The sequence below is a fragment of the Myotis myotis genome, unplaced genomic scaffold, assembly GCF_014108235.1.
Source record: "Myotis myotis isolate mMyoMyo1 unplaced genomic scaffold, mMyoMyo1.p scaffold_m19_p_12, whole genome shotgun sequence".
NCBI lineage: Eukaryota > Metazoa > Chordata > Mammalia > Chiroptera > Vespertilionidae > Myotis > Myotis myotis.
Window position 1 is genome coordinate 59,491,194 of NW_023416316.1, and position 25,866 is coordinate 59,517,059.

The 25,866-nt window shown below is 41.3% G+C and overlaps 1 protein-coding gene across 7 annotated transcripts in view; it reads right to left on the bottom strand.

The window, feature by feature from the left end:
* Nucleotides 1–25,866, bottom strand: part of SLC24A2 (solute carrier family 24 member 2) — a 229,181-nt gene that overhangs the window by 124,712 nt on the left and 78,603 nt on the right. For 4 of the 7 annotated variants that reach the window (XM_036331262.1, XM_036331257.1, XM_036331255.1 and 1 more), the window contains exon 3: nucleotides 22,021–22,134. The exons of the other annotated variants lie outside the window; for them this stretch is intronic. In XM_036331262.1, coding sequence (XP_036187155.1) covers nucleotides 22,021–22,134 — 114 coding nt within the window. The remainder of the gene's footprint in view (nucleotides 1–22,020; nucleotides 22,135–25,866) is intronic. 7 annotated transcript variants of the gene reach the window in all.

Sequence of the window (25,866 nt, forward strand, 5' to 3'; positions counted from 1 at the left end):
GACAAAAGGAAAATCAGGTTCTACCTCAGAGGCTATTTTGGAAATTAAAGGGGATAACTCATGTAGAAGGTCTTGACACAGGATAAGTGCTCAATAAATGTTAGCTGTTATTAGCAGATTTTTTGGGGGTAACAAACCCTAGAGCTGAAAATGTAAGAAACCAAAGATGTAATATCTCCAGAAGACAAAAAATAGTGTTACTAATTGGGTCCCAGGAGACTATTCTGGTGGTAATGAGGATGGATGCTGAAATGATCTAGTCTACTGGTTAAAAGAAACAGAGCCCAAAATAGATTTCTGTAGGGAAAAGTATGAAGTGGTGATCACATAAAAACAAAGAAGAACAACCTGATGAGTGATTATAGCTCACATTTCCAGAGGACTCTGTCGTACCATAAGCTTGAGCTGTGGTTGTGGACCAGCCCTGAAAATCTGCCTTTCCCCTCACCCTCCCATTCCATGGGACACAGGCTTGGATATGATGATGAGGGAGCAGCCTGTAACTATGACAGGGAGCAGAGAGCAAAGCTAACTGGCCAAATGGGAATTGAAACTGTGACCTTGGCCTCATTAAAATAGTCAGCTATGTTCTTGAATAGACCAGTTTTTTTTACAGACAGCCAAGCCATCTGCAGACAAAACAAAACATGGCATGTATACACACACAAATAAAAATACAAAACAAGAAACAAAGACTTACAACTAAAATAGAATTTAATTCACAGTTTTTGTTCTTTTTTAAAACAAATTTGTCTCCTATTTTTTTCTGGTGCCAGTATTAATAGCCAATCCAGGTTGCAAGATTGAAATGCTTCTGAAATGGAGAACTCTATACTGTAACTTACATTTGAAGAGACCTCTTAGCTAAGTGGTCAACTTGCATTGATAGGATGTCTACATGACTCAAAGATAAATTATGTGCTGTTTTTTAAAAAACTGAAACCTAAAAAATAAGCACCTTTATAGAATGAAGCTCAGATCTGGACCAACAGTACAGCACAGATCTGAAGTCTTGATTATCTCATTTGCTTTTACAATACGGTATGAAATGAACTTTCTTAGTAACACTACGACTCTCCAACTAGTAGCAATGTCAGCGATAATAGTATCTAATAATAATAATGCCAATATTTACAACAGTACTTACTAGGTGTACCTTACATATATTGCCTGGTTTAATTCTTGCAACAACCCAGTGGCAAAGGTGCTATTATTATTCCTATTTTATAGACAAAAAGATATAGCAGAGAGAAATAAGGGGACTTGTCCAGGTCATATGGTGAGCGGAGTCTAACTTAGAAGCCATGATCTTAACACCACTACCCATGAAAACCAATGAGTGCTCCTGGGAAGAATGAGAGATGACATCAAGGCACTAAGGTACATACAAGTTTGCCAATGGGAAATCCTCCCTCCTCTCTTAGGTTTCCCTCTCCTTTTCCCTCATTCTCTCCTCCCCTCCCCTCATCCTCCCTACCCCAACCTTACCCCAGAATGTTTTGTTACGAGTGTAAGTAAACTATCACTATTTTGTAAATTAGATTTTTAAAAATCTGGAGTTTCTTATCTAACCAGCACCTTTATTTTGCAAATGAGAAGAGTGAGGCATCAAGCTAATGAGCCCTAAAAAATTAATGAGATCACTGAACTGATGACAGTGTATGTTGGGAAGTGCCTGCCTTTTGCTAATTCTTACAGGTGTTCCTATGGAGCAATCCAGGGCCTTTTGCTTATTCTTATAACTTAGTTTTCATCTCTGGCCATAGTTATTTCTCTCAAAGAGTAATCAGGTTTCCTCTCCTTATAAATCTTTGTTGCCTTCTCCCATTTGGGCAGTCCTTTGTGAGCAGATGCCAGTGAATCCTTCCTCAAGTAAACAGCTTGACTGCAGGAGATACCCACATTACTTTGTTCCTGGTTTTTTTTTTTCTTCCTGGTTGCAAAAACTCTTTTTATTTTATTTTATTAATTTTCAAAGTCAATTCATGAAGTCAATATGTTCTGTAAAGGTTAACATAAAAATGCCTCTTGCCCTAACCGGTTTGGCTCAGTGGATAGAACGTCGGCCTGCAGACTGAAGGGTCCCAGGTTCAATTCCAATCAAGGGCATGTACCTTGGTTGCAGGCACATCCCCAGTGGGGAGTGTGCAGGAGGCAGATGATCGATATTTCTCTCTCATCGATGTTTCTAACTCTCTATCCCTCTCCCTTCCTCTCTGTAAAAAATCAATAAAATATATGTTTTTAAAAATGCCTCTTAACCCATTGTGGCATAATAGTACTTTGTTCCTTAAGATTACTCTCAAAATATCCTTGTGCCTAGAGAGAAATTCCAGATCATTTGAATCTCTAAATCTAAAGTTGATTAATAGTACCTCATATTTAATATGCATGTGATTAGAGGTTATTGATTATTATATTTTCACTTTTATTTGTTTTGATGATAGGGTACTTCCTCTAGTTTCTGGCTTTTTGTTTGGTGAAAGACAAAAAAAAGTTGGAATTTGATATTACCATGGTAGGTTGAATAATGGTCCCCAAGATGTCCATGAACTTTCTAACCTCAGTAATCTATTACCTTATATGGCAAAAGGAATTTTGCGGATGTAATTAAATTAAAAATCTTGATATAGGAAGATTATCACGATTATTTGTTGGGTTTAATGTAATCACAAGGGTCATAATAAGAGGAAGGTAATAGAGTTAGCTTAATAACAACAACAAAAAGTGTGACTACAGAACCAGAGGTTAGAGTGATGAGTTTTGAAGATGGGCAAAGGGGCAACAGCTAAGAAATGCAGTTCAGCCCCTAGAAACTTAAAAAGCAAAGAAACGAAGTCTCCTCTAAAGCTTCCAGAAAGAACACACCCCTGCCAACATCCTGATTTTAGACTTCTGACCTTCAGAATTTTAACGTAATAAACATGTGTTGTTTTAAGTCATAAAATTTGTGGTAATTTGTTACAGCGGTTATAGGAATCTAATACAATAACCCTTGTTCAAATCCTTATGCCTGTTCACAACTAGTGTCCTTGACTTCAGTCTTTCCCCTTTATCACTTATAACACAAGTTTCAATGATTCATTCATCCATTGAAGTCTTTAACTAATATTTACTGAGCCCCTACTATGCAAAAGGCACAGTGAGCAAGATGACATGTCATGGCCTACTCTTTTCTGCTTCTGTTCATGCCATTCTTTCCACCTTTTTTGCCCTGTATCAATATCTGACCAGTAAAATGCAACTAGTACTACAGGGCAGCTCACCTGGTTTTAGTTCATCTTTGGTTGAAATAATGATTGAAAATTTCTCTAACTTGGTGAAGGAAAAAGATACACAAGTTCAGAAAGCATAGAGAGTCCCAAACAAGATGAAGCAAAGAGGCCCACACCAACCTATATCATATAAAATGGGAATGGTTAAAAACAAAGATAACTTTAAAAGCAGCAAGGACAATACATTTAGTTACCTACAAGGGAGCTCCCAGTAAGACTGTCAGCTGATTTACAACAGATATATTTCAAGCCAGAAGGGACTGGCATGAAATATTCAAAGTGATGAAAAGCAGGACTTACAACCAAGACTATTTACCCAGCAAGGCTATGATTTAAAATTTAAGGAGAAATAAAGAGCTTCCCAGACAAGAAAAAGCTAAACTTCCCCTACCTGGTGAAAGATGTAGACTTGAAAGTCCAGGAAGTGCAGAGAGTCCCAAACAAGAGGAACCCAAAGAGGCCCACACCAAGACACATCATAATTAAAATGCCAAGGGTTAAAGACAAAGAGATAATCTTAAAAGTAGCAAGAGAAAAGAAGTTAATTACCTACATGGAGTACCCATATGACTGTCAGTTGATTTCTCAGCAGAAACTTTGCAGGACAGAGGGAGTGGCAAGAAATATTCCAAGTGATGAATAATAGCAAGGACCTACAACTAAGATTACTCTACCCAGCAATGCTATAATTTAGAATTAAAGATCAGATAAAGAGGTTCACAGACAAGAAAAAGCTAAAGGATTTCATCACTACCAAACCAGTATTACATGAAATGTTGAAGGGTATTCTTTTAGCAGAGGAAGAAGAAAAAGAAAAAGATAAAAAATATGAACAATAAAAAGGCAATGAATACATATCTGTCAACAATTGTATCTAAAAATCAACATAAATGAACAAGAAATCTAATGAACAAAATACACCGATGAATAAAATAGAACCAGAGGCATGGAAACATGGAACAGACTGATGAATCTCAGAGGGAAGGGGGGAAGAAGTTGGGAAGCGATTAACCAAAGAATTTATACTAGTATGCATATATACATTCCCTATGGCCACAGACAATAGGGTGGTGAAGGCCTGGGGCAGGGTGGGAACCAGGTGGAAGGGGGCAATGGGTGGAAAAAGGGGGACATCTGTAATACTCTCAAAAAAGACTAAAATAAATTTATAAATAAATAAATTCCCAACAAACCAAAGTTCTGGACCAGATGGTTTCACAGGTGATTTTTACCAAACATTGAAAGAAAAACTAACACCGATCCTTCTTAAACTATTCCAAAAACTCCAAGAAGAGGAAACACTCCCATACTCATTTTATGAGGCCCGCATTACCAGAATTCCAAAACCTGACAAAATGAAGACTAAAAAGCACATGATCATATAAATAGAAGCAGAAAAGGCATTTGATAAAATACAGCAACCATTGTGTAAATATAGGTAATATACTTCAATGTAATAAAGGCCATATATGACAAACCCATCGCCAACATCATACTCAATGGACAAAAACTACAAGTGTTTCCCTTAAGACCAGGAACAAGACAGGGATGTCCGCTTTCACCACTGTTATTCAACACAGTACTGGAAGTTCTACCCACGGCAATCAGATAAGAAGAAGAAATAAAAGGTATCCAAATTGGAAAGGAGGAAGTAAAACTGTCATTATTTGCAGATGACATGATACTGTATATAGAGAACCCTTAGATTCCACCAAAAAACTACTAGAACAGATAAATGAATTCAGTAAAGTATCATAATTCAAAAAATACTAGGAATAAATTTAACCAAGGATGTAAAATACCTGTAGTTGGACAATTATATGACAGTGAAGAAATTTAAAAATATACAAATAAGTGAAAGCATATACCATGTTCATGGATAAAGAAGAATTAAATCATTAAAATGCTCATACTACCCAAAGCAATTTATACATTCAACACAATCCCTAACAAGACCAATGTTGTATTTAACAGAAAAAATGTTCCAAAAATTTATATAGAACCACAAAAGATTGCAACCACCAGAAGCTGACCTCTGGGGTATTCTACAGATATAAGAGCTAATAGGAAGAGAGGAAAATGTCTTCTGAGACATATGTAGAAGTGGACAAAATATTTTAAAATATGTTCAAAAAATGGAAAGGTTAAATTGTATCTAATGTACTCTGCTTCGCAAGCCAGGGAGTGTGTAATGAGTGTTCCTTAGAAAGATTTCCATCAGAAATGGCACTTGAAGTGAATAGGTTTCAGTTATCTGGAAAACACAACTGTTCATAACTCTTGTTCAGTGATGTGGCTGGATAAAACCGAGGGCGTCACACATCTGTAACATGGCCTCAAGTTACTGCATTAATTAGTGAAGGATTTTCTTCACTACAGACTTACAGAGTTTCCCAGTGATACTAATTCCAGTCATACAAACTTCTTCTAAGAAGCACAGTAAAGACTCGCCAAAGGCTGATGGCAAGTGGGTCTCAACTTCTTTGGCAATTAGAGTTGGCAGGTGGAGGTGACCTGGAGTGCTGTGCTGAGAACAATTTGAGTTCCTTCACACCTGGCTGGGCTCATTGGGAGAGGCTGGGCTCACTAGGACTGTGCAGTGACGTCTTCTGTGGACATGGGAGGGGGACACAGTGGCTTGAAAACCACATTTTTAACAGTGATCTGAAGGAGCTATAGTTGATTATGAAAAAAGATCACGGTGGCCACAAGTTCTATCTGCACCTGCAGAGCCTGAATCACTTTCTCCCGCTGGATTTCGGAAGCTGGGTCTGTAATTATGACAAGTGGGCTCTTTCAGAATTGTTTGTGCAAGGCCTCAGACTGTCAGCGTCAATGCTGTGAACTGGATTGTGTTTTTCTCTGAAACTGGGGAATGGATCATTTCCATAGAGAGAGCTTCCATTTAAGTCAAATTGCTATGTAAGCTACCACAATGAACAGAATACAGAGTCTTTGCGGTTACCAAGACTACAACCAATATAAAAAAGGAAAATAGAAAAAGTAAAAACTTATACCTGGGAAGTCTAAATTGTTCTGTTGACCTTACACTGGTCTAATTTTATCCCTTATTTGCACCTACCACAACCTGTCCTATTTATGTTGGCCTTCAGAACCCTAGGATGATCTCTTGTTTTTGGTCAGTCTAAAAATCTTTATTGTGGAGCCTCACTTTCTATCTCAAGTCTCTTTTTTTCATTCAAATCTCTTCTTACCACTTGATTCCAAATACCCTCTCTAAAATCCTTTTCCTATCTTCCATCCTCATGTATTGATAAACCTTCAGTCTTTTCCCAGACTCTCACTTTTCCTGTTTGGAAGATTCCCATATTTTCTTCCCACTTTCAGAGCCCTCAGAGCAGAGTCACAAAGCTCCTATGTTCCTCCTTCTTATCACTGCATTTTCTTTCCGCCTCCTTTGCCTCTTCAAATCTGATTTGTAGCTGGGATCTCTTTGCACTTCCCACCCTCTTCTCCTCCCACTTCTTTGTAACTGTGGTGGTTGAAATGCCTCCATTTCTCTTTGTTCACCTGCTCCCTCCCCTCAACTTCTTTGGGTGCACTCCACTAGAACTTGTCACCCATCAGGTGACACCAAGTCCCTTCCCTGGTGTCCACCATCCACCCTCTCCCACCTCCTCAGGGATTGGCATCTCCCCAACACTGATCTATGGGGCATCTCTGTTTCTGGGGCTACCTTCCACCAGGGTGACTCTCCCTCTGGTGCTCCTGCCACTCCTGGGCACCTGTCTTTTGTGTGCAGTTTGTTGGCTGGTGGTACTGGGTTTCCCCCCTTTGCAGTGGTTGGAGCCACTGCTGGCTTCTCAGAGTTGCCTCTCTTCACTCCAGGATATAGTCTCAGGTCAATCTCAGAAGGACCTTGAAACAACTACCTATGAAATAGGGCTGTCCTGAGGAGGGAAGAGAGTCAGTGGACAGTCAGAACATGAGGGAATGACTGCTATGACCTAGAGCAGCGGTTCTCAACCTGTGGGTTGTGACCCCTTTGGCGGTCGAACGACCCTTTCACAGGGGTCGCCTAAGACCATCCTGCATATCAGATATTTACATGACGATTCATAACAGTAGCAACATTACAGTTATGAAGTAGCAACAAAAATAATTTTATGGTTGGGTCACAACACGAGGAACTGTATTTAAAGGGCCAGAAGGTTGAGAAACACTGACTAGAGAGTCATAATATCTGTCACATATTTAGTGCTATGCTCTCGGTGGAAACTCAGCCGGGCATTCTAGATTCTTTACTATCATTACTGTTTTTAGTCCCATAACCCCTATAATCCTCTTTGATGTCTTGTATCTTTCCATCCACACTCCCATGTAGGCCACCAGATCTATTCATGTTCTATGTAATCTCTGGGCAGTCCCATTTCTTTGACTTTGCTTAGTCTGTTGCTTTCCCTGGTCCCCAGTCTCCAGGTGCCCAAATCCTACTTTTTTTCAAGGTTAAGCCCAAACATTAACCCTTCCACAAAATCCTCTCAGATGTCCTACTGCAGAACTATCAGTTTTCTTATCAGTCTTAAATCCTAATTGATTTCTACTTGCAGTGAGTTACCTGTGTCTTGCTACTGTGAGCTCCTGAGGGTACCAGTCATAGCTCTACCAAAACATTGTACATCGGGCACTCTATTGGCCCTATCTCCATTATTGAAATTATCCCAACCTTTGTCCAAGCTGCCTTCTGGCCAGTACTGGTCCCAGGTGTTGAACAACATTCATCTGGGTTTATGACTCAAAAAATCATAGAACATTGTGGGGAAAAAGACTTGTGTGAATATTTGTGTCCATTCATACACATGACTCCTATACTGCTCATATTTATCAGGTTCATAAGGTAGCTGCATGGAAGTTGGGTCATTTGAATATAACCAGAACTCATAATAAAACAATTGCTAACATTTGCGATTACTATGTACTGGGCACCAAGCTAGCAAGCCTGTGAGGTAGGCACTATTATTCCTAATTTACAGAGAGGTAAATTGAGGCTTGGAGAAGTTAACAGGCTATGCTAATTGCCCTTCCAATATCTAGTCTTCACCCAGCTCCATGCTGTAGGATGCCAACCTTTAGGGAATGCAACAGTGGGCTTCTGCCCTTGGGCTTCCTGTTGGAATCAATCAACGTGAGGTACCAGTAGCAGATCCAGGAGATAAGAGGTTGAGATGAGACAGACAGAGGTCAGAATGTTTATTTCCCCTGCTCCCTCCCTGTCTGGCTGTCCACTGCCAGTGGCTGCAATTCTTTTTCTAAGGCCTCAACTCCTATCCGGTAGTCCTTTTCTACAGCCACGGGTATCAGAGAGTTTCAGGGACCCTCTGTCCCTTGTACCTTAAGGCAAGAGATGGACCCAGGTGCTTCCTTGAATCTTACTGTTTTCTTGAATCTTAATTGTGTTCCTCCCCAAAAGATATGCTGCAATTCTAACCCCCAGGACCTCTGAATGTGATTTTATTTGGAAGCAGGGTTATTGTGAGTGTAACTGGTTAAGTAGTAGGGTGGTCCCTAATCTAATATGACTGGTGTTCTTATAAGAAGGAGGCCATGTTAAGACAGATAGGCAGGGAGAATGAAGGCAGAGATTCGATTTACGCAGCTGCAAGCAAAAGGACACCAGAGATTGCTGGCCACCACCAGAAGCTAGGAAGAGGCAAGGAAGAATTCCTTAGGTTTCATAGGGAACATGGCCCTGCTGACACCTTGGTTTCAGACTTTCAGGCTCCAAAACTATAGGACAATAGGCTTCTGTTGTTTTAAGCCATTCAGTTTGTGGTACTATGTTCTGGCATCCCTGGGAAACCATGACACCTATCTAATATTTTGGAAACAGACATTCATTAAATTTTCATGTTTAATGTTTTCTGCTGGGTCCCGACTTTCCTAAGGTAAAATACAGTGCCTATATTATGTCCCTTTATGCCATGTGGTCTGAACACATATTGCAGACTGCTTTCAGTGTTGATGGCATGGCTGATTTTTTGCTATTAGACTAGCTGGGTCTGTGTTAAGTGGCTGAGCTATGATGAAGAGTAAACTGATTTCCTGAAGAGGCACAAATAGACCCAGGATGGGACAAGTGGAAGCCAGTGTCCGTAGGGGTTCAGGATTTTCAAATATGCTCGTTACTTCTCACGAACACCATCAGAGGACAGCCAGGCAGAGGCTCAGGTCCTGGCCTTCATTACTATCAAAGCCTAAAGCTCCAGGACACCATCTCCAATTTTAAGGTGAACAAGGCAGGGACTTGTGAGGGGGACCAAGTCCCTTTTAAATGCAAATAGGCTGGCTACTCTGCGAGCTGCAATTCTCCCAGATGAAAAAAAAAAAAAGAAATATAAAGCAAACAGATGAGAGGTATAGATCTGAAAGTTTTCCTTTGTCACAGCGGATCTCTCTGATTGTTCTACCCTCCGAACCATCTCAGAGCCTCTGTCTCCATGCATCCTAATTCCAGGCCCAGGGAAGCAGGTGGAGGAAGCTGCTGTCTGAGTAATTACTGCTCTGCCATTTCTTAAGGATGCCTCTATTTTTAGTAGAAGTGACTCATTCATATAAGCAGGTACACTGGGGGGTGGGGGTGGGAGGAGAATGTTCTTAGTGATGACTTAACCCTTACATCTCGGTGTGTGTATATTTATCCTCCTGCTTGCATCGATCCTTCTCTTGATGATCAATGCAAGCGAATTTTGCTTTGGGGCACCAATGAAAACACATCAATTCTCCCTTGAAATAATTTAAAATGTTCTCCACCCAGAAGTGAGAGAGTCCTAAAAAATCTCTCCAGCCAGGAGTGGAAGCAAGAAAGGGGAAGCAGCTCCAAGTCTTCCTGAGAAGCACAGGTGAGGGAGTTGCTAAGAGGTGGAAAGAAAGGAGAAAAGCATTCTCTTTCAGAATGAGTCATGCTTTACGATGGAGCAGCAGGGAAACCACTGTGTTAGGAACTGGAATATTTGGAAACCTTGGGTTCAAAGTACTTCATCAGAAAAAAACTCTTCCTGATTCCTCTTATACAAGGAAAGCTTATACTAGAAACCCCTGCACAGCCAACACCACCATCAAGATAATAAGCCCTGGGCACTGGGCACTTTACAGAGGGCTCATGTAGTTCTCATGACACTCTTGTGAGACAGGTTTTGTTACAACCCCAGTTTACAGGTAAGGGAGTTAAGGCTTAGAGAGGTTTTGTATTTTCCTAAAGGGGAACATACTGCGAAATGGCGACCCCAGGTGTGGAACTCAGGTCTAAGCAGAGACATGCAGTAATTCTGGCCCCCTGGGATGTGGCTAGTACACGAGAGCCCATCAGCTAACGATCCTGCTCAAGAACATTTTGGCAGAACTTTGCATATGGGATTAATGGCTTTCCTCTGCCATGAGAAACTCCATCTATGTGATTCCATGGGTTTGCTAGGCAAGAGAGACAGGGTAAAAATCTTGCCATTATGAGCACTTTGGTTTAATTTCTCCTCATTTAATACAACAAAGTAACTTATCCATGGCATATATTTTCATATCCACGTATTTATTTATTATTCAACTGACATTCCCCCTAATGACCAGTCCTACCACATTGCCTCTTGTAGTGTATGGATCCCTAAATACCACAGAGATTTCTGTATAAACTACAGATAAAGTACTCAACACAGGATCAAGGCAGGATCTTGTTTTATCATCCTTCGGATGATTAAGGAAAAGTCAGCAATTGTAAAATCATCATGTCCAGGGGTATAGTTTTTCTAAGTACTTTAAACACAAGAATAAAAAAACACCATGTTGGATCAATTCAGCTGAGTATTTCTTGTCACTGAAGGCTCTATCTAGTTGTCTCACAGGACACCATCAGGAGAGATTAGAGCCTTCCTTAATGATCCTAAGAGCCTCATGTAGGGATCTGTCACCTGTGCCTTCACCCATATCTTCCTTGAACACATTTCTATTTATAGCTCCAAGAAGTCATTAGGCTGAGAAAGTTCAAATAAAAGGCATGACAAGAATAATCAACTTTTTCATTTTTTTCAACATTTTAATCACGAGATAGCATTTTAATGTTCTCTAGGGCAATCCTGGACTGCAAAACCATCCACAATGGAAAATCAGGGAACCTCTTTTTGTAATTTTCCATGATTACTGACAGTGATGGACACCTCTTCCTTTTATTATCCATGTGAAGCCTACCAACACCTCTGAGTTAGACAACATGTCATTTTATTGAAATACCATTGTCTTTCACCTGCTCCATCCAGACAGTCTATTCATTATTCCCTAAATACACCTTGCACATTGCACCTTGGTGCCTGCACACTCATCGTTCTCCTGGAAAATCTGTCTCTTTCCCGATGCACATCTGAGCCCTGCTCATTCCCCGCAGCAGTTATAGCTCCATGTCCTTCTGTCGCCCCACACCAAGACCTTCTAATCTCAAGACCAGCACTTCCAACAGAAATATAATGTGAGCCACACATGTAATTGCAAATTTTCTAGTCGCCATATTAAAAAAGTAACAAGAATAGGCATGATGACTATACTTAATCCTGTATCAAACACTAGAAATATGCCAAGAGAGTAGATTTCAGGTGCACTCATCACACTAGAAAAAGGTTAACTATGAGATATGTTAATTAGCTGATTGTAGCAATCATGTCGCGATGCATACATATATCAAATCATCAAGTTGTACATACTCTATATATACTTTTTATCGGAAGATATATAAATAAAATATAATCAGAAAAACAAAGTAACAAGAAACAGATAAAATAAGTTTTAATCATATATTTTACCTAACCCAATAAATCCACATTAGTTTTATTTGAGCATATAAATGATATAAAATTAGTAATGAGATATGAGCAATTTACATTTTTTCTATCAAGTCTTCAAAACCGAGAGTATATTTTATACTTACAGCAGCACATCTCACGTGGACTAGCCACATTTCCAGGGCTCAGTGCAGCACTAGGCTGTATGATTCTTGAGGACAAGCTTAGGGACTGGCTCGAGGTAGGAATCAAAGGCTTGTTGTTGAAGTTCTCTCTCCTTGAGTCACACACTCATGTCTGTTCTGTTTGGTTTGAATGGTCTCTAGAACTGGTGTTGGTAACCTCTCCTCCACAAGCCCCTCAGCTCATCACAAGCACTCAGCAAAGACCAAGGGCTACACTTTGATTCTCCCACAGAGCACTCTGAGCTACCGGCAGTCCCTAAGCCTGGAAGTCCATTCCACGTCTCGTCCTGATACATGCTTACTTCTGCCAAATGTTCCTTCCACTTCTCCTTTAAAAAGTAACAACTGTTCTCAAAAAGCACCCGTCCCCTGCCACTTCTCAATTAAATTTAACGCCTATTTTCTGAACACCTTTTATCAAGATTTATGTTGCATTCTCACAATTAATTTGCTCATTGGTCTCAGTCACTGCCCTATGAATTGTTTGTGTGTGTGTGTGTGTGTGTGTGTGTGTGTGTGTGTGTGTGTGTTCCATGTCTTACTGGTTTCACCCAGACCTATAAAAATCAATGCAGGAACTACATAATATGTGCTAAATAAAATGTCAATTTATCTTTATAATTTTGAAAGAAAACAGGCTTCTGACATAGGATATACTCGGAATTTATCACCTGCAAAGCAGGTCAATGGCTAAGTATTCAATATATTGGCCCATACCCTGGGAAGGGAAAGGGGAATGGGAAAGATGGAATCCAACATTCACTGAGCACTTTTTACTTGCTTATGCCATCTCATTTAACCCTTATGACAACCCTGCAAGGGAAATATCATTACCCTCATTTCACAGAGAAATTAACAGAGGCTCAAAGAGGTCAAGAGACTTGTCCAAGGCCACATAGCTAGAGAGGGGGCCCGAGGAGAGATGTGAGTCCAGATCTGTCCCCAAAGCTGGTATTTGTGCTGGTGCTGCACTCACAACAAAGTTCTAGAGTAATAGCCTTCTGATGGCTTCACAAAAGGCCTAGCACAGCTGTACTCTTTTTACAGATGGGAGAGGAAAGCACAACACGCAGCCAGGCATCTCTTCTCTCTCCGTTCCCCACCAGGATAACCTGCCTCCTCCCCACCTTGTCAAACATAAAGGGTAGTAACAGGAGATGCGTCCTGACCCAGCAACAGAATAGGCTCCTGGGGACACAGGGCTGGATCAGAAGAGCAGGGAAGGCCCTGGCTCTACATCCTACAGGCAGCCAGGCTATCAGAGGGCAGGGGTCAACTCCAGCTTTTGATTGCAAAAAACAGCTTTCCTGTGCCCATCCCGCTTCTCCATTGAGTCTCGTCTTCTCTCTTATTAAGCATTTCTGCTACCCTCTGTCCTGGAGTCTGCCTAGACTTCACCCAGTTGCACATACACGTCTGGCAGGCTGGTCGGTGCTGTCACAGGGAATCCTAGGGCTGCTGAGACCAACCTCAAGACACTAAAGCTGCTGGCAACACACCTGGCAGTGGGCAGAGCGCTGGGGTGTGGATCTGAATTTGCAAACAGGGGCAGATCCCCCCCCCCCCCCAATCTAGTCTCTCCTTCTAATAAGCAGCTGGACAGCTGGAAGCAACAGACTGTCAGGGCTGATCTTAGAAGCATCTGCCATCCTGGGCACTGTGGCTCCTCCCCTTGAAGGGTTGTGACCTGGTGGGGAGGTTGGATGGGTTTCCTCATTCGATTTCTCTGCGAGCTTAGTCTGATTAGCATCCCCGGGTAAACCAACCTTTTGAGTTTGCAATTTGCTTTGTTGTATGAAAGTCCATGTTTCCTAGCATAAGGAGATTTAACATACAGAAGTCAGAATAAAAACATAAATTAGGGACACTTATTTGCTCTATTTTACAAGGGATCTGATGCAGGGGTTCTTTAAATGGCACGTTCTTTGGTACCCTTAGAGATTAGTTTACAGGGAATTTTTAAAGGAAGAAGTCTGGAATCAACATAGCTGCCACTTACTGAGTGGTCTCTATGAGACAGGTACTGTGATAAGTACTTTACATGTGTTGTCTCAATGATTGTTCACCCTAACCCCCCAAATTAGATATTGGTATTCCTGTTGTATAGGTGAGAAATCCAAAGTTCAAAGAAGTGCAAAGTCAGGGGGCAAACCTGCTATTCTGGGCTGAATTGTGTCCCCACAAAAGATACACTGAAGTCCTAATCCCTGGTACCTGCGAACGTGACCTTATTTGGAATAGAGACTTTGCAGCTGTCATTAGGTGATGATGAAGTCATCCTGGATTAGGGTGTTCTTATAAGGAGAGAGATTATGATGTAGAGGGCACACACACAGAAGAAGGCCAGATGGAGACAAAGGCAGGGGATGGAGTGATGTAGCTATAAGCCAAGGAATCCAAGGGCTGCTGACATCCATCAGGAGGTAGGAAGAGGCAAGGAAGGGTTCTTCCCCAGAGCCTATGGAGGGAGCATGGTCCTGCTGACACCTTGATTTCAGACCTCTAGGCTCCAGAATGTGAGAGAATAAATGCTGTGGTTTTAGGCCACCCAGTTGTGGTACTATGTTATGGCAGCCCTAGAAAACCAACGCACCTGAGATTCAAATACCCAGTTCTCCGATTTAAAGATACACCATCCTCCTCCCAGAACATGGAGGCTGCCTGGTGTGTGGCTGTTGACACTGCAGGCTCTCGCTCTTGCTGGTATCTGACCCACCTGCACTTGAGGAAAGCCAGTGTGAGGCAATGGCAGGGGAATGACATAATCTGTCAAAACATGGCTGTGAAAAAAGCAAAAACAAAACATGGCTGTGGGGAAAGGGGATTGGAGAGGCACAAGAACAGATGCAGGGGTTTTGTTTAGAAGTGCTGCTGCTGTCCAGGAGAAAGTGAGGTGGCTTGGATTCATGTGGAGGCGGTGGGGATGAGAAGAAATCAATGACTGCCAACCCACTGGATTTGGGATTAGCACGAGGGGATGTCACCTGTGAAGCCGGGTTTCTGGCCTGGGTGGTGTTGGTGTCATTGTGAGAAGAAAGAAACAGTCTACTGCAGCCTTGACAGACTCAAATTGAAATGAACTGGTTGTAGAGTTCTCTTAAGGTCCTCAGGCAAAAGTAGGCATGAGCCTGATACGGAAACACACCAGCTATGAGATGCTGGGCAAACCATTTAACCTCACCGGGCTTCAGTCTCCTCATCTGTAAAATGTGAGGATAATGATAGGACTTACATGCATTCAATGGTAAGCAAATAATAAATGGTTAGTTTTTATAAAATATTTTATAATAGAATGCTTTCTCCCCAGAACCTTCAATGGCACATCTTAAGAAGTCCCATTATTTCCAAATCAGGTAGAGGAAACCTTGTTTTGTTTCCTCAATTAAATGTAAAAAAAAATGTGAGGAAACTGAGGTCTACAGTGGTTAAGGACCAGTGTAGGTCCAAGTCTCAAAACAAATGATTTTTTAGCTGCGTTCATGGAACTATACAGGATACATCATTTTTAGTGCAGAGATTTAAAATTTTTGATTAAAAAGGGAATGTAAATGAATTAAAGCCCAGCAGTGTAGAGAGTATATATTTATTTCCAACAATTCATGGGAACAGCATGTACCAGTAATAAAATAAGCACTTTCTCTTCCCTACCAGATTTTTTCCTCTAAAGGGCAAAGGAAACCATTCGGTTTTGTTCAATGCAGGACATCGCGTCCTTTCCCCCGAGGTTACACCACGTGGGCCCTTTCATGGCTTCAGACAGTGAATGGCTCCTAAGTGGGGCTCTGTTCTTTGTCCAGGACACTTTATCTATTAGGGAGTACAGTGTGTCCACCATGACGGGTGCTATTTATGTGCGCATTCTCAGAGCTACTCAAACAATAATTTCATTCTTTTCTTAGAATATATAAAATAAAACACTTTGTACAAATTAATAAAGATCAGGTACTTCTACACTTGTAGAATTGAGATCTGTTCTTTCAGCTGAGATACTAATAAATCTTTGTTCTTTTTTTGTTAGATGCCTCTACTAGTGAGAAGTAACTCGATTTCCCTGCTATTTAAAAACAACCCAAATGAGTTATCGTATAAAAAGAGAAACTAAATTTTGTTTAAAAAATGTATTATTATTATTATTATTATTGATTTCAGAGAGGAAGGGAGAGTGAGAGAGAGATAGAAACATCAATGATGAGAGAGAATCATTGACTGGCTGCGTCCTGCTTGCCCCCTACTGGGGATCAAGCCGCAACCCTGGGAATGTGCCCTTGACCCTTTGGTCTGCACGCTGATGCTCTATCCACTGAGACAAACCAGCTAAAGCAAGAAACTAAAATCTTAAGAATCATAATAAAAGGAAGAAACTGCTAAGAACAAAAATAAGGACAGAGATCTTGCAAAAGCCATTCCTTATCCAACCTGTTTACTACCCTCTGTATTTTCCTCAAGTGTCTCAAAATAAAAGTATTCAAAACTGAAACGCACTGTGATTTATCCTTTCTACTCCTCCACCCAGACCCATTCTTTCCTCCACATTTCCTTTCTTGGTTAATCATTCCAGCATCCAGCAGAGGCTTGGAGTCATGCCAAGAGCCTCATGCTCACTGCACAGGTCTGAAAAGGCACTGAATTCTGGTGATTTCATCTCCCAGATCATTGCTTCACCTGTTTCCTCCTCCCCATCCCCAAGTTTACCTCTTAGACCAAGTGTTTTTGAACTTTCATAACAGCCTTATCTATAAAATAGAAATAAAAATGCCTTCCTCATAGGGTTGCTGGAAACCTGAGATATGTTTGCAAGGTACCTAGCCCATTGGGGACATGGCATCCTATATAATAAGAGAAGGGTATGCTAATTAGCCCAGACATGCTAATTAGTCACAACCAGATATGCTAATTAGCCATGACCAGATATGCTAATTAGTCATGACCAGTATGCAAATTGATCATCACTCCAACACAAATAAGAGAGGTATATGCTAATTAGCCATGATATGCTAATTAGTCACACCAAGTATGACTGGATTAGTTCAGAAAGTAAACAATATAAAATGAGTAAATTAGATAGTATGCTAGCAGGTGAGGGGGCTATAGATGCACAGTAGCAGAGAGCAGGTACTGAGATCCATCACTCCAACACACAAGACCATCACTCCAACACACAAGATGGCTGCCCCTATGTGGCCACAAGATGGCTGCCACAAGATGGCCCACAGGGGAAGGCAGTTGGGGGCAATTAGGCCTGCAGGGGAGGCAGTTGGGGGGGACCAGACCTGCAGGGAAGGGCAGTTGGGGGACCAGGTCTGCAGGGGAGGGCATTTGGAGAGGAACAAGCCTGCGGGGGAGGACAGTTAGGGGCAACCAGGTTGGCAAGGGAGGGCAGTTAGAGGTGACCAGGCCTGCAGGGGCGGGCAGTTAGAGGTGACCAGGCTGGCAGGGGAGGGCAGTTAGGGGCAATCAGGCAGGCAGGGGAGCAGTTAGGTGTCGATCAGGCTGGCAGGGGAGTGGTTAGGGGGTGATCAGGCTGGCAGGCAGAAGCGGTTAGGGGCAATCAGGCAAGCGTTTGGGAGGCAGCAGTCCTGGATTGTGAGAGGAATGTCCGACTGCAGTTGGACATCCCTCGAGGGGTCCCAGATTGAAGAGGGTGCAGGCTTGGCTGAGGGACACACACACACACACACATCCCCGAGCATGAATTTCGTACACCAGGCCTCTAGTGTCATAATAAATGGTGTCATTCTTATTACCACAGGGTCCTGCAAATGTGAGACCCTTCAGATCTATAAGGGCCATCCACCCCCACCTTTCCTCTCTGATCTCATCTGTTCTTGCTCATGTTTCTCCCGCTACACTTCAGGGTCTTGACCTTGATCTTCCTCTCTAGAATGCTTTTTACCCCAGATAGAAAATGGATCTCAGTACCTGCTCTGTGCTGAGATACTGTGCATCTATAGCCCCCTCACCTGCTAGCATACTATCTAATTTACTCATTTTATATTGTTTACTTTCTGAACTAATCCTCTAGAAGGTAATCTCCAAGAAGGCAGGAATTATTATTGTTTGACCCAGGTAGAGTCTGGGATACAATGCAGAAAACCATCCATGGTCCAAAGGAGAAACTGGGTCTCACTGGGATTTTGGTATCTCCATTTTCCTTTGTCCCTGGTTCATACTGCTTAGCTAATAAAAGTTTTGGAGACAAGACACTCTCTATGTAGCACAACCATTAAAAAAAGGGGGTGGGCAATAATTGAGCCCCCTGATATAACAATAGGATGTTTGGCTAGTATCTTTGTTCTCAGTTAGCACAAACATCACAAACACATATTGATGATCTACAGATTATTGAGTGGGGAGATCATTTAGCTGTATTCTCCAGAGACTCATTCAGTCAACCTTCTACTGTGAAATAGTACATTATGCTTGCAGAATATTTCCGAGGGAATGACAAATACTAGTTTGCCAAAACAACTCCTTCATGCAACAGAAACAGGCCCTGATTGATGGGTTCTGCTAGGGTGATTTATCATCATTTCTCCTGCCCAATCCGCCAGCTTTATTGTGCTGTTGACATTTCTCACGCAGTTCTCTCTGGCACACACTAATTGGAACTGGGACCTTAGACAGGGGCCTCTAAAGCTCATTATCCTGCATCATGGATGTGCTTTATGTGAGGTGAGATTCTAACTTTAACAATGCTGACTTGCAGTGATAAATATTTATCCCGAAATGTTTGCTGGGCCCGGAGTAAGCTTCTCAGCGTCTAAAGCAGCACTCGTGAAGTGTCACTCAGCGTTCTTCTCCGTACTGGTAGCAGACAGTTGCACACAAAATTTAGGTAGCCCTGTGCAAACACCTGGGCCATTCTGTAAACCCCAATGGGCCAGAATGAATTAAATTGTGAATGAATACTAGAAGGAAGAAAGACACCAGTTTCCTCAAATAGCAAACCTCTCTTTATAGCTGTTATCCTTCCTATAAGTTTTAACTAAAATGCCAAAGGGAAACACACTTTAATATCACACCCCACAAGTGGAACAGCTTCCCCTGTGGACAGAGGATGCAGAATACTCTGAAGGAAAGGCCCATTTCCATGTCACACCGGTACATTATCTGGTGTGACACGTCAGCAGCGCAGGGAGCAGGACACACACAGCAGAAGCAAACACAAATGCACCTTAAGAATGAGCCTGGCATCGTTAATTGGGATCAAAGAGACTCATTTAGTTGACCTTAAAATATGTAACTGTTTATACGAATTTGTACTTATTCTAAGCAGGTGGTGGAAGATATGAAAGGTTTCTGAAAACAGGGCCAAAAGGGAAACCACAGAAAAAGTAATGGCTTACATCCATTTTCCATTCTTTCTACTTTATATCTGTATTGATTGGCTGTACTGTCTTGGAGTGAGATGGATTAAAAAACAAAACCGAACCAAACCGAAAACAGCTGTTTCTAAAAAAAAATGCAGATGAGCTAAGGTTGCAGTAAAGCAAGGAGCCCACAATGGACAGGCAGCTTCACAACCCTCTTTTTTAGTGCGAGGCTGATATGAAATTCTAGTGCAGGGCATTTGCCACCGGGAGGGGAGCAAAGCACTTTAAAGAATACAGTAACTACTGAATGTCTACTGTATGCCAGACACCATAGGAAGCACTGCGGTGAAAACACTGAGAGAAGAGCTTACAGGCTAGTGGGGAAGATGGATGGACATGAGCCATTACAAAACTGGAGAGTGAGGAACACAGGTGTCCATGCATAGAGTGCAACTGGAGCAAAGGGCGAGGAGTGACTGCCTCGGCTCCTGAAATTGAGACGGTTCCAGGGAGATGGCATGAATGCTGAGCTGTATTTGGAAGGGCACAGAGGAGCTGAGCTCACTGTTCTTTTGGAAATGGAAGGGTCCAGAGAAGGTGATGGCCACTTGGTCTGGTCACATGAAGCCATTCTGATCAAGTGACCTGCATTACACATTCAGCAGCCGGTATCCTGCCTGGAAATTGTGCTCTAAATATTTTGCTAAATCTGCAAGAAATGCTTTTTATTTTTTCATGAAAGATGTGGCCAACCAGAGTTCATTAATTAAACAATTCTTAGTTCATTTTCCCACTTTTACTAATTGGAGGCTTCCAGTTAGAGCCTCTGAGTAGCAAGGACCACGGCACAGGGTGATGGAAATGCAGCTGAGAGCAAGCAGAACTGGAATTTATACAGACAGGGAGGCTTTCCTGAGGTTAAATGGGGGCATTTAGGAACATGTGGGGGGAGCATACTTAAGAAAGCTGTTTATGATCTGATGCCCAAGACCCCAGGGCAATATGGGCTGCTCACACCTACGTGTTTTCTCCTGCTTCTTGGCGGTTCCTTCCTGTGTCTGACTACTCACCATCTCCCCTTGGAGGGTAGCCCTTAGAATTCTCTGGTTACAGAGAAAAGAAACTTTCTGGCTAATGTGAAGATGGAAATTCATTGGAAAGAAATGGGGGAACTCACTGGGTTAAGAGAAAATCAAGAATAATGTCTAGAAACAATCGGCATTGGTTCTTTTGGGATTCTGGGAAGCAGAAACTGATGTGCAGTCACCCTATGGGGCCAAATCAGATTCAAGGATTTTTCCTTCAGTTTCTGTGTCATTTACTCAAGTTTCCAAAGCCGAGGAGAAAGACTGAATCAACTGGGTGGTTTGCACTAAAACAGTGGTTCTCAACCTTCTGGCCCTTTAAATACAGTTCCTCATGTTGTGACCCCCAACCATAAAATTATTTTCATTTCTACTTCATGACTGTAATTTTGCTACTGTTATGAATCGTAATGTAAATATCTGATATGCAGGATGTATTTAGGCGACCCCTGTGAAAAGGTCGTTCGACCCCCAAAGGGGTCGCGACCCACAGGTTGAGAACCGCTGCACTAAAAGAAACTGAGATCTGCCCCATAGAAGTTAGGATGCTGCACCAAAGGGAAGAGGAACCCCTCCCCAGTGGGGTCTCCCTCTGGAACCAGGGTGACATCCTTAGAGCAAACCTCCATTCGGGAAGTCCTGATGATGTCTTTTGGCCAAGATGATCAAAACCAGTTTCTGTGAATGATCAGGGAGAGACAGCCCACATTTCCTCATGCAGTGAATACAGGTAGCTGGGGGGAGCAGCACTTTGCAAACCCATACTGTTACTGAGCACATCAGCACTAAAAAACCAAGGAAGGTGAAAACCTGGGTCTATCTGACAGGTGGAGGCGACCATAAACATTTGGGATCCAGGGTGCTGCGATCCTTACAGACTTGTTGAACATGGGTCCTCCCATTAGGAAAGCCAAATGGTTAGGGGAGCATGTAATAAGAAACCTGGAAAAAATCCATCCCTGAAGACAACAAGATGACAGCATTGCAGAGCTGGGTTCTACCCTGGTTCCACATTGACTCTCTCATGGTAGTCTGGGTGGTTTAACCAGCTCACTCCGCTTTGAGTGTGGGATGAGTAAAGTGGGATGACTAAAATGGGATGGTACTTGCCCATCTGTACATAGATTTTACTTAAATTTTATAAGCCATTATGAAACTGCAGGGATTCATGAGGAAGGTGAACTGAAATCCATTAGGGTAGCCACATCAGGCAATGGCTTCTGACTTCCTCACACTGGTCACATTCTTCATTCTGAAACAACTGGTCCAAAGTGGTCCAGGCCATGTTTCTCAACTTACCTTGCAGCTTCCAAGGTTTCCATCTCCTGGCTCACTTCCTATTTGGGGTTCCCTTGACCTTTTCACGTGACTTGAAGACTTACCGTATTCTCTGGCTTTGACTGTTGCTCTCTTCTTTGAGTCTGACTCAGGTCCCCACCAGTTGCTACTTTCAGCTGTCTTGCTGAACACCCCAGTTCCAGGACTGTTTTGGAGCCCTGTAATTTGAGTGACAAATGCTCTAGTCAGGAGCCCTGGCCTCAAGAGGACCTGGAAAATGATGAAAAAAGCCCACGCTCCTTAAATGTTAGCCCCGGCAGTGCAGTGGGGAGTCGTCTCTATGCCCCCACGTATGTCTTCCTGTGTTTATGCATAAACATTCGGTAGTTTCCAATAATTCTTTCTCTTTTTTTCTATTTCATTAAACTGCCACGCAATATTTTTGTGCATTTTTGAAAAGCTCTGCAAAGACCGTTTTCAGTGATGGGTGAAATGATTTCTATAAATAACTTGCAAATCAATTTGTTCAGCTTGTAGAAATCTTAATGAAGAAAGGTGCTGTTAAATGTGCAAAATAAAAAATTCCATTTTAGTCTAGAGTATGGAACTAATACTCTATGAAAACAGCCTTGAATTTACAGTGGGGAAAACCCAGGTGTGATCACCCTGGCTTTCTGGCTTACCACCTGTGTGGCTTCAGGCACATCATATAACTGCTCTAGGACCTCAGTCTCTTTTACTGCATAACGAAGGAATCATGTCCCCCTTTTGTTGTATTGTGGCAGAACCAAAATGAGGGAACATACAAAAAGGTTGCTGATAAGATGCTGGGTCCCTAAGGCAGGCCAATACATTTCTGTTAAATCTGAACTTGAAAGATAATCTAAAAGTGATTGCAAATAGAATGGGGGGGGGGGAGAAAAAGGGAGGAGAGTTAAGGAAAGAAGGAAGGTAGGAGGAGAGGGAGGGAGGGAAGGAGGGTGGAGGGAGGGAGAGAAAATAAAGAGTGCCTTAGAAATCATATTTTTAAAACTCAAATGCTTCCTTTTTCTAACACTGTTTTCTGTATATGAGAAGCATCTAAAAAACAAAACTGACTTTTTAGGAGGAACAGAAAAGACAACTTTAGTGCTTATCGGTCTCTCAATGTACTGCTCTATTTTTGGCCTCTAAATGTACTTCACTGGGAGAACACCATGTTTTTAAACCTCTTCATATTGTAGATATAAAAAAGGTAAGAGTGAAGGCATTTAAAGGCAATGCTTTCATCTATTGATTGCTTGTCCTTGGTTTTAGATAGGGTCACCAATGACTAGAAAGGAAATAATCACTTTTGTAGTAAAATTGATTAATAAAAAATGAATAAGCTAATAAATAGTTTTGGTTCACTTACTATGGGTCAGATCCTGTGCCACAGGGTTTAATTCAAACATAGACAGACACATGGATAGATACATAGATGCTTACAATGAGAGATCAATACTTTCATGAATGTCACCTCATTTACTTTCATAAATGCCCTAGGAGTTGATGGTATCTCCATTTTATACACAGAGACATAAACTGTAAGAGCTTATGTGGTTAAGTGACCAGGCTAAAAGTCAAATGGCTGACAAGTATGTGTTTTTCAGACCTGATAATTGATGGGTAGAGCTTGAAAAATGAGAGGATTTGGTAATTGTAAAGTTTAGTCACTAATCAACATTCATTTAACAATGTTTTACTGCGCACCTTCTATGTGCTGGGCATTTTGCTAGGTGCTTGGGAGACTACATGAAGACTACAAAGTTCTACTTCATACAGCTTACAGCCTAGTGGAGGCAAGAGACAATAAATATAGCAAGTATGATAGTGACATATAATGGCAAGTGCTAGGAAGAAAAAATAAAGCCAATAGAATAATTAGAAGGATGAGAAGCAATTACTCCATTGAAGTCACAAAATCCATAAAGCATCTTTTTCCTTACAATTCAGAAAGGAAACCATGTCTTATCTTTTACTACTGGCATATTTTGACTATAGAGAAACTAAAACATGTAATTAAAAGAATAAAGAGAAGCCCTCCCCAGTGTGGCTCGGTTAGACTACCTGTATTATTACTAACCTAATGTTTTTTAAAAGTGGATTCACTTTTCCTTCACTTAAATACCTCATTGATGGTTCTGGGTAATAAATTTAGAGAAATCATGGGTTTAGTATACAAGTTATATACTTGTATATAGTATATACTTGTATATTGTATATACTTGTATATTGTATATACTTGTATATTGACTAATAGTATATGTCAAAGTCAGCATATAATCATTAAAAATGTTTGTTGTGCCACCTAAAATCTTTTCAAGTGCCACAGTGGTATTTATGCCACTCACTGCAAAATACCAGGATACAGACCAAGTACTGGATTTCAAGTCAGAAACCCCACATGTGAGGATAAAAGTTCCTCCCTTGAGAATTACCCAGGGAGCCTGCGCTTAGGGCTGTTTCCACACCCCCTCCTGGGCCCTCCCCTCTGCTCGGACCAAAGTCTTAGCTTGACACTCCAAAGGACCGTGGGTTTGCAGGCAAGTACTGGAATTAGGAAGCTGAGTAAAACAGTCAACTGTGGGCCTGTTGCAAGAGATACGGGCACTATTATTAGCTCCTGGCCCCAGAAAGGAATGAAAAACGACCAAGGAGTTCACTGCATTTTCCCATCTCTAAAAGCAGTGGCTACCTTAGGACAAACTTAGGTCATCAATGAATGGTAATTATGTACACATAATTAAAAGTACAATTTTAAAATTCTTTCCAGGCTTCATGGAAAATCCTATTAATCAGAAACAAGTCACTTATCTCTAAAAAGTCGTAAAAGAGTTGAAACCTGAACCTTGAAAATAGACTTTGAAAGGAGGATTTCAAGAATGTTTTTTCCCATCTGAACGTTACAGACACTAACAATGGCCTACTAGATTTTCTTTGAGTCATGCTTGAAAAAGTCGGACTGTAATTTAATGCTATTTGATGGTAAACTACAATACTGCATGAGGAGACTGAAGCCACCTTATTGACTTTTTAAATTCTTAATCCTCAAAGAGGATATGTTTTGATTGCTTTTTAGAGAGAGGAAGGGAGAGGAAGAGAGAAACACAATATGAGAGAGAAACATCAATCAGTTGCATCCCATCCCCTCCCGAGCCAGAGATAAAACCTGAAATGTCAAAAGTATTATAATAGGTCCAATAAATTACGTGCCATGTCCAGCTATTTTATACTAAATGCTGTGTGGGCTACATATTGGGGAAAATTATGAATTACTAAAGATGAGAAAACGAGTATACACTGAGTGGCCAGATTATTATGACCACCCCATAGTACTTCATTGACACTTCCAAAAATGCTGAATATTGAAAACTTCCTAAGCAAATACTCTCAAGGTTTTATTATTATTATTTGCATAACTAATTCACTTCTTTGTACTGATGGGGTGGTCATAATAATCTGGCAACACAGTATATTTTGGGCATTTAACAGTTGTAGTCCAAAATAGAAATGCTAAGACATTTAAAAACATGTTTAAATTTAAAAACATGTTTATCAATGTTTTAAGGTCTCATCAGTGAATTAAGTCCCTCAGATAAGTGGCTGTATTAAAGGCTTTTAAAATTGTAATAACTTCTGCAATTATATAACAAATGCCTTATTTCTTTGGCACTAATTTCTTCTAACTAGGCAAATCAGTTGGGAATTGAGAAAAGCATGAGAAGTCTGTCATTTTAATTACACAAGTAAATGATACACGAAAAGTTATGAAAGGATTTGTTTAATTTCCTTAAATTTTAGAAATACTGTAGATTGTATACCAAGTAGTAAAACTTTAAAAACATGCATATTTAGTAGATTGAAATAACCATGTTCATTTTTTAGGGGAAAAAAGGTCTTCAAAGAATACAATTTATGCTTTCCAGTTT